Consider the following 17,851-nt stretch of genomic DNA (forward strand, 5'->3'; position numbering starts at 1 on the left):
GTGTGGTTTAGCGAGCAGGCTTAAGCCCCACATAGTCTTGAATTCAAGTCTATGACCTATCCCTGCCATCGACCCCATTATGTTGCTTAATATTATTTCATACCCTCCAACGTTTCTCTGATGAAAATAAGGACGTCCCATTCCATAATGCTACGTTTGCTATTTTTACCCCACACATCTTACTGGGTTGCCCCAGCCACTCTGGGCAGCTTCCAACATATATAAAAACATAATAAAACATTAAACTTTTTTTTTTAACCCCTATAAAGGATTGCCTTCAGACGGCTTGGAGTTTGGATAACCCCATACCCTCCAACATTTCTCCAATGAAAATAGGGACATCCTAAGGAAAAGTGGGACATTCCGGGATCAAATCAGAAACTGGGGCGGCTTCTCTAAATCTGGAAAACAGGGACACTTGGAGGGTCTGTTATTTATCCACTTCTTCGTTATTGCTCAGCCCGAGTTCCTCCTGTCTTGAAAAAAATGGACAAATACAAATGTGGGTTCTTCTGAGAGCATCTTAATTATAAAGCACACATAAACATACTGACAAGTTTTGTGGTTTGTTTTTTTGCCAATATTACACGTGCCATTCACTGCAGGCATAATCTTGAGCAGCTTGAGGGATCGCTTTCTTTGCACTCCCAGTGCCCACCGTGCCTGGATTTCCGTAGGGCACATTTTTGCTTCACTTGGACGGTCCTCCAGAACAGAGCGGGCCAGCAGCCCCTGCTCTCCCCGCTTTCCCCCTCCGGGGTTGCCATCCTTGTGTCTCCCCCCGCTTGCCCTCGCCCCGCACCTACCGTACTCGACCAAACTCCTCCCTCCTCCTCCCGCCATAAGGGACAAGCGGCTTAGGGCGGTCGGTCGCTATAGCGACGGCCAATCAGGAGCTCGGCGGGGCGGAGTCTGGCCGGGGAAAGTCGTTGGGCGCGCCCTGATTATGCAGGCAAAAGGAGCCTGAGGCGGGCGCCGCTGAGGGAGGGCTCTCGCCGGTTCGGGCGCCAGGGGCGGGAGTAGGCGCTTGAGATCGCTGAGGGAAGGTTTTCTCTCGCCCCTCACCTCCTCGGCAGAGGGGCTCTTCGGGTCTTCGTCCTCCGTCGGGTTGGATTCCGGGGTGCTTCCTCTCAGCGCCTTCCGCCAGGCACCAGGTGAGGAAGGGCTGCAGCCCAGTCGCGCCTCCTGAGGGGGAGAGGCGAAAGTTTGGCAAAGCGCGCGCGCCTCACTTTTTTTGGGGGGGGGCTTCGCGCGCCTCACTTTTTTAAAGCGTTCCAGTTACAGGTGGGTAGCCGTGTTGGTCTGCCATAGTCCAAACAAAATAGAAAATTCTTTCCAGTAGCACCTTAGAGACCAACTGAGTTTGTTCTTGGTATGAGCTTTCATGTGCATCTGTGTATCTGGAGAAGTGTGCATGCACACGAAAGCTCATACCAAGAACAAACTCAGTTGGTCTCTAAGGTGCTACTGGAAAGAATTTTCTATTTTTTTTAAAGCGGCGCATTCTCGGCACAAGCTCCGGCTTGTGGACAGACGGGCGCAGCGTTTGCGTCTGCTAAATCCCATTTCGCCCGTGGTGGGAGGCTCACTTTGTAGCGAGTCCGGCTGGAAGTCGGCGGCGCTTGGCTCTGAGTTGCGCCCCTGCGATGGAGCCGCTCGGTTCCACAGGTAACGATTGAATGGAGCGCTAACAAACGCATCTGGATTTCTGTAGGCATATTGAGAGGCAGGGGCGTAACCGGGGGTGGGATTGGGGGGGGGTTGCAGCTGCCCCATGCCAAATCAAGCAAGTAAATAAAAATGCTTAACTGGTAGAAATATTTTGACAGGGTTTTCCCCTGAGTATCTGGGGTCAAAAGAAAGTAATTTGAAACAACTGTTGTTGAGACATTCCGAATCTGCTAGACAGAGGATGATTGACAGGTGGGTGTCCTTCCCCCCAACATAAATCCTGACTACACCCATGTATAGAGGGTATTCTGGTTGCAACTGCCTCCCCCCTTGCTTTGAAGCACATAATTGGGTGTTGCGTACCAGCTGGGGGGGGGGAATGATGTCTTTATCCTTACTTTCCCCAACAGGTTGTTTTAAACACTGCTAGAGTTTAAAACACCAACCATCTGTTCCAAGGACATATTAATGTCTAGCAATGTGTGTGCAAATATGCAGGCTATATGTGTGCAAAGAGCCCTACACCCCATGCCTTGACTCTCTTCTCACTATTCCTGAGGGACAAGTCTTTTGTTTTAATTTGAAAGATGGGGAATTTCGCCAGAAGTAGAGTTTACCTGAATTTCCTTAATGGGAATTATGGCAAAATTCTGAAGTCACGATTCACAGACCAAAGCTCATTATCATCCAACATCCACAATATTGCACCAGTGCTCTCTTAACTTTGATAAGAGCTAGTATTTGGTATTTGAAATAAACATAGTCTAGTTCTTTCTTGAATCTTCAATAAAAATGGATAAATATATCTTCAGCTTCTATGAAACTAAAATGTGTTTTTTTGTTCATTTGGTAGAAAGCGATAAATCTGTAGGTACTGTTAATTCTTGAATTCAGTAACTGCAAATCTAAAATGGGCCTTTTTGATAGGATTTAAATCATTGCTGTTCCCCTGTAAATAGGTGCTTAGCTCAAATAGCGTTATTGTAAAGCTATTTATAGGAATCTCCCAGATCAGCTCATGCTGCCATGAGAATGTTGCAAGGTAGAAATTATTTGTCATGTTGTCAGGAAAAACTGCTCTCCATGACATACTCTCAAAATATTATCTGGATTGAAAATATGTCATTTTTAAAGGAAAATCCAATGGTAAAACTGCATTGAAATAATAATTTTAAAATGCTGATGGGACTATATTGGCTTGATCTGTGGTTTTTTTTTAAAAGAAAGCTATTTAGTGCAGTGGCAACCAACATGGTGTCTTCCAGATGTTGTTAGACTACAGGTCCCACCATCCCTATTGACAAAGTAATAACACAAAATACATAATAAAGCAAAAGCAGAAACAAACCAATAACTCCTCCTCCCATGAATATGTTTAAAAGGCCACAGAATGTTAATCAGCTAATGTCTTGGTTATAAAGAAATGTTTTCACCTGGCACCTAAGGATATGTAATGAAGGCGCCAGGTGAGCCTTCCTGGGGAGAGCTTTCCACAAACAGGGAGCCACTGCAGAAAATGCCCCTTCTCATGTTGCCACCCTCTGGACTTCTCCTGGAGGAGGCACACAAAGAAGAGGCATCAAATGATTTTATGCAGTGTCTGGATCGGTTCATATGGGGAGAGGGGGTACTTGAGATATAGTGGTCCTGAGCTGTTTAAGGTCTCATAGGTAAAAACCAGCACTTTGAATTGGGCCTGGAAACCAATAGGCAGCCAGTGCAGTTGGGCCAGTATCGGTGTAATATCCTCAAACCGTCTTCTCCTGGTGAGCAGCCTAGCTGCCGAATTCTGCACCAGCTGAAATTGCCAAGCTGTCTTCAGAGGCAGCCTTGCATATAATATGCTGCAGTGATCTAACCTAGAGGTTACCAGAGCATAGAGGTTGGGTTTCAGCACCATAATCCTCAGGCAGCATGGCCAATGGTCAGCATTGGTGGGAGCTGTAGTTTTAACAACACCTGGAGGGCCACAGGTTTCCCAGCCCTGGGCTTTTTAGATGGTACTGGAATGACATGGGTAGTGGATGTTTCCGTAGGAGCAAATGAAGCAGCCCTCTGAAGGATGCCATTGGGCAGATGTGATGGTACTGATCCCAGGCATTCATTCTCCACCCCAGGAGGTGATCAAAAGTATTAAAGTTGTCAGCATCATCTTGTGTTTGCTGCTTGCGTGCAGGGATATAAGTGGACAGCCTGTCTCTGGGTATCGTGATCTTTGGATACTTATTTAAAACTTTTTTTATCCCACTGTTCAGCCAAAGTAAATCTCCCAGAGTAGTTTACAAATATCAGTAATAGGACAGCTCCCACCCTCAGATTTGTAGCCAAAAACATGACACAAAAGGAAAGGGGGATTAGGAGAGAAGAAGAAGCAAAAGCAACATTGAGCACTAGTTCTTTGCTTCAGAGTTGTAATCACCAGCTGGAGTAGAAATGTCTAGAAAATTATGACAATCACATTTATGGCCTCTCAGCTGAGCCAATGGAGAGGCGTTGTACAGGCAACAACTGTTATGCATGGGGGTTATGTTCCTGACCCCTGTGTGTGTAAGCCTATCCTACCCCCTTTTCTGGCCACTTCTGGGTTGCAGCAGTGCGTTTGCACAGTCATCAATTGGTCTTTGCCTGCAGTCTCTTCACTCTCTCTTTCTGTGCTATAGTTTGGGGGAATGATTTCTCCATTAGCTATGTAATTAAATAATTTGCATGCATTTAACAATATATATTTCAAAATAACAATAAAAACTGTTGCTTTTTTTTTTTTAAGGAGGTCCAAGTGTAGTTTTTTTGAAAGTTTCAGTCTGAGATAAGGAGTTGTACTGGTTTCAAAGCTTCTTTGGACAGGTATAATTTACCTAACGTATTGCATATGTCCAAGGTGCATTGAAAAATCATATCACTCTTTTGCAGTGAATTTGCCACTGCCTTCATACATATTCTTGCACGGTATGATAGTACTGGGGGAGGCACAGGATTCCTGGGAAGTAGGCTAGAACCAGCAGGCCTTATCAGCCTCAGAAAATATAAGATGCAAATGAGTTTAACAATAGCTTAGTGGATCTTTTGTGAAGTAACTTGAAAGCTGTGCTGTTTAAGAGGAGAAGCATGAGTTCTTGTTTAACCCTTTCCCTACCTGACATTTTCCTACTCTGTTTTTTTACTGTTTCAACTCTTTTTATCCCAGATGTGTGCAAGGATGAGGGTGCATCTGGAACCTTGAAAGAGGGAAATATAGCCACAGGGAGGGTTCTGTAGAGTTACAAAGCGGATGCAAAAAGGGGATAAATGCATATCTATCTCTACATAACCACAGCTTTTCCACTCAAAATCACAACCACCAAAGCTGCTTTTCTGAAGCCAAAATCCCTTAGCTGAAGGAATTCCAAGTCACTATATATTGTGGCATTGCTGAAGTCCCATCCTTTCTACCAGATGATTATGGTACTGGTAGACCATGTGGCTAGTTGATCCATGGCTCTAAGGGCTATAAGCTTCAATGGAGTGCATTGCTGGAATTCTTCTCAGACCTTCATATCCCATGGACTTGGGGGGATAAGCTGATTTAATTTCATTGACTGCAAAGGGATTACATCAGTTTAAACTGGAATACTTTGGCATAAATGGGTCATGGAAAGGTCTGAAGATAATTCTGATTCCGAACACTTCTGAGAATGCTTTCCTTCACATTTAAGATCTAATTGATATGTAGTTAAGCTATATAGAAAAGGTAATTGTGATTTTGACATGTTGGGCATAAATCACGGGTTGGAACACAAGAAACTGCCCTAGTCAGGCTATTGGTCCATCTAACTCAGTGTTGTCTACACTGTTTGAAAGAGTTAGTAAGAAATAATGATAAAGTGATTTCCAAAATGTACAAATTGTTATTAGAATGGGAAACAGAAGACAAGCAGGTGAAGTCGGTGATGATTCACTGGGTATAATACTGAAATGGCTGCATGGGAGAAGTTGTGGAATGTAGACCTAAAGTTTACAGCATGTTATACACTGAAAGGAAACTATGTACATGAAAATGATGTATGGATGGTATTTAACTCCTAGTAGATTAGCAAAAATGTATAAATCAAAATCAAACACATGCTGGAAATGTAAAGAAAAAGAAGGTACTTTCTATCATATGTCTTGTAAGAGAGCAAAAGCTTTTTGGGAAATGATTTATAACCAATTGAAGAAAATGTTTAAGATAACTTTTAATAAAAAGGAAGCTTTTCTACTGAGGATCATAGATACTGAGATACCAAAAGACCAAAAAAAAGTAAAAAGTTATGTATGCTACAACTGCAGTTAGAATGGTTTTTTCCCAGAGATGGAAAGAAGATGTAGTACCAACCAAGGAAGAGTGGCTAATTAAATTAATGGATTATGCCAAAATTGCAAGGTCAACGGGTGTAATTAGAAACTAAGAAGAAGAATAAAATTATTAAAGATAGGGGAAAATTTGTGGAATATTCGAAAAACTCATGTATGCAAACAAGCAGTTAAACATATTATTAAGAGAAAATTAAAACTAACTTAAAGATGGAGTAATGTAGAAAATGCAGTATGAAAATTAAAACTAAAAAGAAACCAGAAAAGGGGGGGGGGAGTCAAATATATGAGCATTAGAAATGTATGTGATTTGTGTTTTTGTAATTTGTATCTTTGTAAATATTTGAAAAACCTATATATATATGTATGTGTGTGTGTGTGTGTGTGTTTGTGTGTGTGTATGTGTGTAAATAAATATAATGTGTTGTCTACACTGACTGACCATGGCTCTGTGGCTCTCCAGGGGAATGGAGATGTCAGGGATTGAACCTGGGACTTACAGCAAGCAAAGTAGATGCTCTTATCACTGAGCTATGGCTCTTATATTAGAACTACTGTTCCAATATATTTTATTTAAAAGGCACATAAGTGGAGACTCTTCTTAATTTATGACCAGCATGACAGACAAACTCCTTGTAGTCCTCCCTTGCAAAAAGGTAGTGGTGAAGGGTGCCTAACATTGCTGCTGGGAGGAAGTGGGAAAGTGCTGGATTCTTCATTTCTCATTTATTTCACTCAAAGTGCCAATCCCAGATTACATGTTACCCCACAGTGTACCTTTGATAGTTCACACCATGCATGGTATCCCAGGTTGGACATGGGGAGGGTGCCCCACAATAATTTAGGGTTCTATGCCAAAAAAGATGAGATGGGTTTTTTTAATTAAAAAAATCTCTAGAACTGCACAGTCAAAAAGCGCTGCTATGTCACTCTGTAGTTTCCCAGAAGCACTTTATTGCACAGTGCCATGAGGATGTGAGCTGAAGTGCATGTTATAAACATGCAGATTGTTCTGCTTGGTGACACTGGTCATAGCATGTTTGAAAAGGACAGCTAATGTGGTGCCCTCCAGATGTTGCTGGTCTAAAACTCCCATCACCCATGACTATTGGCGAACATCTGGACTGCACAACAGTGGCTACTCCTACTGTGGCATCAGTTGTGATGTCATTCTAGCACGTGGTTCAGAGAGTTACCTCTTCAGTGTTGAGTGCTTTTTGGAAGTTGTTGCATTGGCGTGGTAAACTCTCCAAGCTAGTTGCCAAAATGATGTGATATAGGAGGACTTTGCATTATAGCTGTGATGATGCTATCTCACGGAAGCTGTTGTCAGCAATCTGAGCATGATGATTTGTTGTGCTGAGAATGAGCTCCTGTTTGGTTGTGCTTGACGAAAAGATACCGGTAACGTGCTGTTTCCCAAGCGGAAGTTGATCCAGTAGAAAAGATTGCTTCCTTAATAACGTTATTAAGTGGAGTGCAGTGGAAACATCCTCTGTGTGAAGAGGTCTTACCTGTTCAGCTCTTATAAGCAACTTATAAGCAAAAAATGGTTGCAACAATGTTCACTGTGTAGAGGTATGTTAAGTCAGGTACTTCAAAGTCAGCTGCTGTTTGAGATAAAAAATCCACGTTAAAACCATGCCTCTGATAAAAAGGAGCTGCATACTCATGAGTATTATCATTAAATAGTTCTGAAAAACGAGTAATTCTCATTATAAAGAAGCCTGGAAAAGTGGTGTACACAGTAGTCAAAATACAATATGATATTTTCCACTAACAGTAGAGATACAAATGATCCCCCCCCCCAAAAAAAGAACAGAAGGATTTGAGAGCTAAATTGGGATCTTTGACTCACCACTTTGTAACTATGGATTCCAATTAGAATAAGTGAGGATTACAACTGGATGAGTCAATAGTGTATCTTTAGGTTTAACTCCATAATCCCTGGTACTGGAAGCATCACCCCAGATCCTTCAGATTATATCAAAACAGCATTTTGTGATGTAATCAATCTTAACATCTGTTAGTCTTCTTGATTGTCTTTGGATTTCTGCTACAGCAAAAGAATTGTGAAGTCAGTTTTGGGAAGGGCTATAGCTGAATGGGCAGTGCAGACTCTTTGCATGCATAAGGTTCCAGGTTAAATCCTTAGCAACCCTGGGTAGGGCTGGGAAGGACTCTTGTCAGAAACACACAAAAGTGTTGGAGACTCTTGCCTCGAACACTGAAAAGCAGATAATTCAGAATTAGATAAACCAACTTGGGCAGCTTCCTGTGCTCCTAGCTTTTCCTTTAACCATTCTCCTGTTATCTATATCTTACCATGTTTCAAGTGTTTAAATCATGCCATATACTTTATCTCAGTAGTCTACAATAGTTGTGTGTGGTATACTGGTAATATTATCTCCTTATTGTAGGTGGGGGAATGGGGACCAGGAGAATTGTGGCATCTTGCGAGTTAGTTGCTGAGATGAGATACAAAATTGTGAGTTTCTGAACTGAAATTTTTGTTTCTATGTAGCACAAGCTTTTTGGCGATTCCAGTCAGCTTGCACTTAAAATGGCAGGGAGGAGAACTGTTTAAATCTTTACCTGCTCATAACTTCCCTGTTCCCAGTCTACCTCCCAAAGATACTTTTCAGTGGGAAAAGTGGGTTTGGGCTTTTGTTGCATTTATTTGCATCAGACAAATGAAGATTTTTAATGAACACAGTGAAAATACCTTCACTTGTGTAGTAGTGGAAGCTGATTGAGAGTGTGTGTGTGTTGAGTGTGGGGAGAATCTGCAAGATTGCCTTCTCTCCTCAAGATTTTGAAGAATCAGTACAGCTATTATTGAAAGGCAGCTAACAACTGTGGGCATGCCAAGTGGTCATCGGTATAATGCATCGTAACTCAAAGTAACACTTCTGTGCTACTGTGTGGCATATTGAAATCCACCCTCTACTTATTAGCGATGCTAAGGCAAGCCTTTAATAAAAACTGCACATGAACTTTAAAAAAATTAGATGTTTTTAGTAAGAAGTCAATGAGAGGTTGGCATAAACATAACTCTTGAGTCTGAGCAGATGACTGTGTTTTGCTTTAATAAGCGTGCAGTGTGCTGAGTTTTACCACAAACATTTAGAAACAAAGAAAAACACCCCCCCTTTTGCAAAGGTATTGGGCAGAAAGATTTCTTATCACCATTTCTATTCTCAGCTTCTGTTTATTTTTACTGGTATTACCCTCTCCTGAATCCACAGCTAGGGCCATCACTTTATTGGATTACAGTGAATGTCAGTTTGCATCAGCTGAAGGCTGCTTCTGATGTTGCATTTTAAATGTGTACATTACACTGGGGAAACCTGGGCTTGTCACTGAGTCATCTGGGCTCCCTGACAAGTTCACAGGAATGATTTGCATGTTTGCAAATGTTTTTGTAACGTGTAGGCTTTCTTGAAGATTTTCCTAGAAAAGTTTCTACTGTCATAAATCCTTTGGGATCTGACCTAGCATGCTTATATTTGGAAAACAAAACAAAGAAGTATGTTATGTTAATTCTTATGTTTTGCAAAAATATCTCAACTGTTTCTGAGAGCCAAAAGTAGTTTATTTGATACTTGGTTTGAGTGGGGAGATGAGTAATACATGTTTTCTGTGGCCTAAATGCTAAACCCAGTGCCCTCCAGATGTTTTGGACTTGCAACTCCATTGGTCACAGGATCCAAAACATCTACAGAGGACCAGGCTAAAGAAAGAAAGCTGCTATATTCAAAGAAATCCCATTTTTAACTTAGAAATTATTATTACGCTGTGGGCATAAACATATTTGCCTTCTTGGAGACAACCACAACTTTTGACTGGTATTTTGTCGATTGAGGTTGCCTCAATTTGACTGGTATACATTAAGTCCCTAATTAACTTTATGAAACAAATGTATTTCTAAATGGAAAAATTTCTGTGGGGGAAAATATAACAATGGAAAGCTAGCCGCCTCACATGACTGTGTGCTTTTTAAAGGCTATTTTAAACCCACTTTTCAATCACATTGATTATTTCATTGTTCACACTTTTTTACATTCTCTAAAAAGCACCCACCTAAAAGCATCAACACACACCAAGTAGTCTTAGGGCTACTACTTCAGAAGTGAACATGCACAAACTTCTGCCCTGTAACATAAATTCTCTGGCCCCTGGCTCTCCATTGTGTGTTTCTGCTTCCTCCAGAGTGGTAAGGAAGAAAAAGCATGCAATCCCATGTATTTTACCATGTGCCTATTACATGGTAGGAAGTTTACACTTATACCTACTTCTGTTCCTACTGTACCTACTGTGAAATGCCTCCTCTGACATGTATGTTGCTGACCACTTTGGGAAATTGCTGAACACATACCTGTTGTCAGTAGTGTCGTGGACTCAGTTGCAGTGGAAATGGGTTTCTGGAATTCTAGCTGAGAGAAAAGCAGCAAAGAAGAAGACTGTAAAAAGAAGGTTTAATCTCCCCTCTGCCTTGTCCCCACCTAGCTGCAACTTTATAGTGGGAAGCGGAGCCTGAGTCGTCTTTATATCATGTGTAGTTTGTTAAGTGCAGTTCCTGACCTGGGTCTGCTTGAGATGGGTGTGCTTAAAAGCAGTTAGAAAGAGCACCAAGGATTGTGCCATGTTGGTTCCTCAGCCTTCAAAACATGTCCTTTTGCACTTACATTCATCCCACACCACCCACTTAAAGCTATTGTCCTTGCTCTGGTTGTGGACACTGAATATCTCTTATGTGTGACAGTTCTTTCAAGAACCAGCACCTTTTGTAACAAAGGAATGTTTGGAATGGCATTTAAGTGTGTTTAAAATTGTCTAAGAAAAGCCTTGGACCATGACTCAGCTATAGAAATTGCAACACAGTGAATGTGTGTTATGCAATTCTCAGTGTTTATGATGGCATCCAAATCTGCTTTTATAACATAATAAATGGGGACCCACAACAAAACTTTGCAGTGAATCCCAAGCCTTTAATATTAGTGCTCTTCTTCAGGTCTCCAAGCTGTCTGGAGCTTTGGTGCAGTTTGGAACCGGAAGAAGGTAGAAAAAAGATACATTAGAGGGGATCGTGATGAGGGTAATGGGTCTTTACAGTGTTTGAGTAATCTGCCTGTTCTCTGGAAGTCCACTGAGCGGGGGGGGGGGGGGGGCAGAGAAGGTAGTGTATGAAAGAGATGAACAGGGATGGCTCCTCCACATCCGCCACAACCACAACAGAAAAAAGGCTGCCTAACTTTGAGGCCACCCCCTAATATGAAATAGTAGAAACAACAACAGACAGTCATGGTATCTGTGCCTCAGATAAAATACAAAACCGTGTATATCTCTGGATAGAAATGTATTAATTATGGAACTAAACTGACAATATCATCATACAAAAAGTATACATAGATATTTCCTCAGAGGCAAAGCCTATATATGCTTTAAAACATCAAAGTGCTGATTCAAAGTGCAATATACAAAGCGCAATATAATGTTAAAGATGGTTATGCAAAAGTCTATAAGACATATGGGTCTATCTTCCCAATGTTGGAGAAGGTTATACAAAGTCATTCAGACGTGTGGGTATGTCGGAAGGTCATACCCTAACATGAAATAAGCTGCTGAGGCTCTCAAAGAGGAAATGCTCTGGCCTTTTTGACATAAGCCTACCAACTGGCCAGTGCAGTCCATTGATATTATGGTTTTTGAGAGTACTGTGTGTCTGGAGACTTCTGTAGATAGGACTTCCAGACAGCTGTAAGCTTTTACACCTCGTCTATAGAAATTAACCCCTGTTCACTGGATTAGAAGTTGTGAGTTCTAACACATTATGTTATTAAAAGGGCATACGAGTGTGATTTTTGACACCATCTGTGTGGGCACAATTGCCGGAAAAGTTAAGCAGTGGCTAAGTCTACAGTCCTATACCTAGTTATTGCCTATGAGGTAGTCCTATTTAACTCTGTGTGTTTTGCTTCTTAGCAGATATGCATGGGATTTTGCTGTAAATCCCAAAGCAAAGTAAAGATGCTTAGGTTATGGCAACTAACTCAAGCCCAGTTGTTTCTTGTGGTGTTTACAACACAGAAAAGCCATGGTTGCATTTAGTGTATTGCTTTGAATGATTGAAAAAAGGTTCATTATTATTACAGCACCAATTTGAAAACTGTAAGAAGTTTTTTAATATAAAAACTGGCTATAAAACATTTTGAATCTAATAAATTGCTTAGATGAAAATGTATTTTCCATCATAGCTTTGGAAATTGTCCTGTAGATTGTCCTGTAGCTCTCATTTGTTTTTGTTATTTAGTCCTTACTTACAGAAAAGCCACTGTGTGTAATCTGATGATTAGCCCCACAGTGAACTTTAAATTAAAAACACTAGCAGAGCAGCTCTCATGAAAATCTGTGGCGTCCCCATGAAAGCAAGAGAATGGAAATGGGGCCAGCTCACTAACTTCACTGTGATGAGTTTCCTGGAACTGAAAGGAGCAGGAAAAGGAAGAGGGGACTTTATATTGACACAATTCATCTCTGGTCTATTACTGCTGCCTGTAACTGTTTACAGGGCTCTTGGACTTTAATTGCTTCCTTGGAAAGCAGAGACAAAATCTTCCTTACATATATCATCCTAACTGAGTATCCAGTCAGTGAAGTTGGCTGTTGAACTGCAGCTCCAATCTGTTGTCTTTTATACTCCAATCTGACATCATCAGCATCATTGACCTAACATGAATTCAGACAAGGTGGAGGTACTATTTGTTGCAGAATCTCAAGCTTGGGAAGTTGGTAGAAGCCAATTTTGCACAGGGTTGTTCTCCCTCGGAAGAAACAGATGTATAGCTTGAGAGTACTTCTTGACTTCACTGTGCCCTAGTGGCTAGGAGTGCCTATTTCCAGCTCTGGCTGGTTTGCCAGATATAGTCATTACTACACAAGGAAAGCTGGGCCACAGGGAGCTGGTAACTTCCATGTTGGACTATTACAGCGTGCTCTTTGTGAGGTTGCCATTGAAGACAAGAAGTTGCAATTAATGCAGAATGCAACAGCAAGGCTTCTGGTTGATGTGTCTGACTGGACATGCATTATGCCAGTCTTGAAAGATTTGCATTTGTTACCAGTTAACTACAGAGCCCAATTTAAGATATTAACACTGAAATATAAAGTCCCCAATGACTTGGGTCTCAAATACCGTGTTTCTCCTAAAATAAGCCATAGCCATAAAATAAGCCATAGCAGGATTTCTATGTATTTGCGAAATATAAGCCGTTCCCGAAAATAAGCCATACCCCGAAAATAAGCCATAGTGACGCGGCACCTCCCATTAAAACAGCCTGGAGAGGCGTGGCTATGCAGCGTACCGATGTGACGCGGTTAAAATAAGACATCCCCTGAAAATAAGCCATACTGTGTTTTGTTGAGGGGAAAAATATATAAGACGGTGTCTTATTTTAGGAGAAACACGGTAGTTTGAATATATAACATCTTTTACTCCTGGCTTCTAGTGGAATTTAATTTTGCTTTGTTTTAAAGTGTTCACATTTTGCTATTGCTTTTAGAAATTGTTTGCTTGCATTTTTATTGATGATGATGATGATGTCTAAATTCAATCAGGAATAAAAGGCTTGTTCCACATGGCAACCTTGTATCAGGATGATTATGCATTGAGATTAACCAGGAGGATTTTCACATGACTTTTTATTCAGCTGCTGATTGTTGAGGCTTTCTCTGGCTCCCATAACAGAACTGAATGTATCCTGTCGAATATCAGATGGAAAATAATAGGATGCACATAGCATTGTTTTTATTCCACCACCCCTGTAGCCCTCTGTCTCCCAGCAGATACTCCCAAAGGTCTATACATTTCTTTCATTTAGATCGCTGGCATAATTGTTACCATATTCATATCCTATGTTTTCTCACACTGAAGGACCACTTATCACTTGCTGTTTGGGGAGTGTCTGGCTGTTGTGGGTCCTAAGATCCTCATGCTACCTGAAAGGCAGGGGGAAGAGGGTTCAGAAAAAATGCACTTCCTGCAAAAGGGGCTTCTGTTTTGGTGACCCCCCTTTTTTTGAGGGGACACTGTTTGGCTCCTTCAGCTTCAGTGCAGCAATATTAGGCTCCTTCAATGGCCATTTGAAAGGAAGACACTGCAGCAGCCACATGTGACCTTCCCCTTTCTCAGGGGTGGACTTTGGTCATCTTTACCTGAGCAAAGCAAAAATTTGCCCCCCAATGGATATTCTTGATTATGGATCTTGGCACCCTCTGTGGGGGTACCACCCGCACCACCCTAAATCCAGCAGGGGAAGAGTTCTGACTTCATAGCATTTTTATTTAGTATTTTATGCTGTTGCTGTTTTGGGGAAGGCTTGTACTCGCCAAAATGTCACATTTCACTGCCAAAAAGTAAGGACCTCCAAGGTGGGAGTTATATTGTGGTAGAGCCCATGTTTTGCATGGTTCTTGGTTCCAAGCCCTGCTTGGAAACACCCAGGATTGAAAGACTCTGATCTAAAATCTTGAAGAACCATTAGCAGCCTTCCCCAACCTGGTCAGATGTTCTGGATTACAACTCACATCAGCCTGAGCCAGCATGGGATTTGTTGCCAAAAACATTGGTAGGGAAAACGTCTGGAAGTGACCAGGTTGAGGAAGGATAGCGAGGACAATACTGAGTTGCCATTGGTCTAATTCTATATAAGGCAGTTATACTATGTTGCAGTTTCCGGCATGGTGAAGAGCCACACCCTTCATTTTCCACATCATTCCCTCTTACTAGAATAAAGTTTTTCCATGTTCTTGGTAGAAACAGCTGAGCAAAAACAAAAACAAAAAACCCCCCCAAACCAAAAATGTTTGTATGCTTCATGTCAGAGAAGCATATCTTGTCTGGTGGTGTAGCAATAAAACTAATAGCTATGTGCTAAGCAGGTTTCAAATGGGATGGTGGACCAATTTGATGGTGTTGAGATTCCTGCATTGTAGGGGGTTGGACTAGATGACCCTTGGGATCCCTTCCAACTCTACAATTCTATGATTCTATTGCAAAAATCAATGTGTATCATCTTTCTATTTGCCCTTTTACAGGGTGAGGGGCCAGAGCGAGAGCGAACATGTCGCTGGCTTCCTGGTTTGGGTGGAATGAACCCCCCAGTCGCATTTCTCAGAGGAGCCCAACAGAAATGGTGATGGAAACTCTTATGATGGAACTCAGCTGGCAGATCAAGGAAGCTGAGAAGCAGCATCGGGAACGAGAGAACGAGTACCGCAAGATAAAGACGGGTGTTGACTATGGGTGGCTAGTTAGCTACCCCAAGCACAGCTACGATATCAGTCCAGGGGAGCGTCTGCAGCTGGAGGACATGTGCTCCAAAATACATCCCTCCTACTGTGGGCCTGTCATTATTAGGTATGCTGAAGCCTTATGTCAACCTTCTCTGGCTGTGGCTGTATGCTCACCAACAGAAATGGAAAATATACTGGTTTTCCACAGTTTGTAAATTTTCTCAGAAGCATCATAATGCTGTTGCAGTGGGTTAGGAGGATGTCCATGGTCAATGAAGATCTCAGTTAAGTGCTGCTTGAAAGGGAGTGTTCTGAGCTTTGCTGAAAATATTGGTTCTAAATTTTCTCTTAAAATCCAGTTTCACATCCTTATGGCCATGCAGATGAAACTCACAGTGTATTGGCAATTCTTGGTGAAAGATAGCATAAACACTTGCTTCTTCGTTTGTGTAACTGAACTGGAATAAATAAGCCAGAATAATCTGTCTTTTACAAACATGGGTGAACAGTACAGAAGCAATGCAAATGACCTAACATTGATTGTGTTTGTGTGAATGCAGCATACAGCCTGGGTATCTTGAGCTATTTTGAGAGCCTTCCTGTGAATAACTTGAAGAAAGTGCATAATAAATGTATTCCAAAATCCGTATTAATAATACAGCTTTTATTAGGCCAACTTGCAAGCTCTCCAGAAATTTGTATCAGATGGTAACCAAAGCAAGGTGGAGGGGGAAAAAGTGGTGGTAAAATCATCAAGTCAACATCTGTAATGGATGTAGTAAATCCTTTAGAGGTGATTCTAATTCTTCATCTCTCCTGCAAAAACATGCAACTTCCATGCCTGTTCATCTGAATACCTCATTATTTAAATGGCAAAAAAATTGATTTGATTAATAGCTGTCTATTATCCATTTGATGAACCGAATATATTCTGATTTTGGAAAAGGGATCTTAATCTTAAAAGGATTTTTGCTGTTGTAACTATAGATTAAAAGAGCAAATATTTGTGCCTTAGGATTTATACCCCAAGTTATGAACTAGCTTTTTTTGGCTTCTTTCCTCCCCATAGATTTCGGCAGCTTGTTTCTGAATACGAACCAGAGGTCTCTGAAGTTTCTCGGCTTTTTCGTTCCGTTCTCCAAGAAGCCATGGAGAAGAGCAAAGAGGAAGAAGAGGCAAAGAAGCTTGCAAGGCAGTGGAACACAAAGCACAAAACCAGCCTCTCTCTCATGACATTCAAGTCCCGTGCCAGGATTCTGCCCTTCAGTAGTGACATCAAGACCATTTCGGAAGATGTTGAGAGGGGCACCGATTCAGCCAGAAGGGCATGGAGCATGCCTGAATTCAGGAGCACCAAGGACTACTGACTCTATTTATAACACTCAGATTTTGGGAACAGACCATCTTATTTATGTATTTACTTATTTAATCATTTTTATGTGACTCTCTTTCCTATGTCCTGTTGTCCTTTCTTTCTTTGTTCTGTGGAGAGTTCACATTGAACGCTTCTTGGGCTTCTTTTAACCCATGTATCTCTCTGTGGGTTCCTGTTTTCATAATATAAACAGCCAGCTTGGTGCACTATGGGATGTGTGACGAACTCCAAACCACTCAACCTATTTTGCTTTAAACTGAAAGAGAAGCCCAGAAAGTAGTTGTGAGAATCAGCCCTGTGTTTCTGTTTTACCCTCTTTTATAAACATCTCTATTTTTTTCTCTTGATGCCCACAGTACTGCAACTGATGTACATACTCTCTGGACCACACGCCATATCAACCCCAGCCAAACACTGAGCAGCATATCAAAGGGTCCACAAACACAATTGCCATGCAGCAGGTAGTCAGCACAAAATAGGGTAGAAGGGGATTTCTGACAAAAACTGGAGTGGAAATGGCTGATGTTCACTTATTTGTCTGGAAGAAAAATCAGTCCAGTGAATATGATTAGTATTTGCTATTGCTTTTGGTCCACAAATGTAATTGATTACCTCCTTCCCCCAATTTGTATTGTGCTTTTACATTGAAATGAATGGGGTGGAATTATGTAACGAGAACATAATTTACGTCCTTATGTATGTAAGTCCTTCTGCCACAATGGACAGAGAGACAAAGTAACATAGCTTTTGGTGGAATACGAATTGCAGTGGAATGGGAAGCTAAGCCTGATTGGCTACGATGGGCTACCAAGACCAGCCAATATCATGGTGATCCCTAAGCATGTTATTCCTCTTTGGGAGCTTTCTGTCCTCCTCAGAAAGCTGTAATTGCATGATCCTAACCAGGCATATGCCCCATCTTATAATTGCCACTTTTGTGTAGACATGAAAAATGGGCCCTATTCTTGGGGTGGGGAGGGATTAAGATATCCATGCAGACACTTCAGTGCTGTTGATCATGAGGCTGTACTATGGAGGGCTTGCGCAAGTTTCTCTGTTTCTTGTTGCTAGTAGCTCTTTAAAGCTAGAAAGAGCTACTGGCTGTTATGCTAGAAGGAGAAGCGCTTTGATGTGCTGTTTCCATGGTGCAGCTCTAAAGCAGCTGCTGTCACATTTCAAATC

General features: G+C 41.6%; 1 protein-coding gene across 1 annotated transcript; it reads left to right on the forward strand.

Annotated features, from left to right (window-relative positions):
- The first annotated feature begins 1,013 nt into the window (after nucleotides 1–1,013).
- On the forward strand, nucleotides 1,014–16,726 carry RD3 (retinal degeneration 3, GUCY2D regulator). Its single transcript, XM_033144823.1, has 3 exons — nucleotides 1,014–1,154; nucleotides 15,097–15,418; nucleotides 16,364–16,726. Exons 2-3 carry the CDS (start codon nucleotides 15,123–15,125, stop codon nucleotides 16,659–16,661), a joined length of 594 nt encoding a protein of 197 aa, XP_033000714.1. The 5' UTR covers nucleotides 1,014–1,154; nucleotides 15,097–15,122; the 3' UTR covers nucleotides 16,662–16,726.
- The last annotated feature ends 1,125 nt before the right edge of the window (nucleotides 16,727–17,851 follow it).

The sequence above is a fragment of the Lacerta agilis genome, chromosome 3 (genome assembly GCF_009819535.1).
Source record: "Lacerta agilis isolate rLacAgi1 chromosome 3, rLacAgi1.pri, whole genome shotgun sequence".
NCBI classification, from domain to species: Eukaryota; Metazoa; Chordata; class Lepidosauria; order Squamata; family Lacertidae; genus Lacerta; species Lacerta agilis.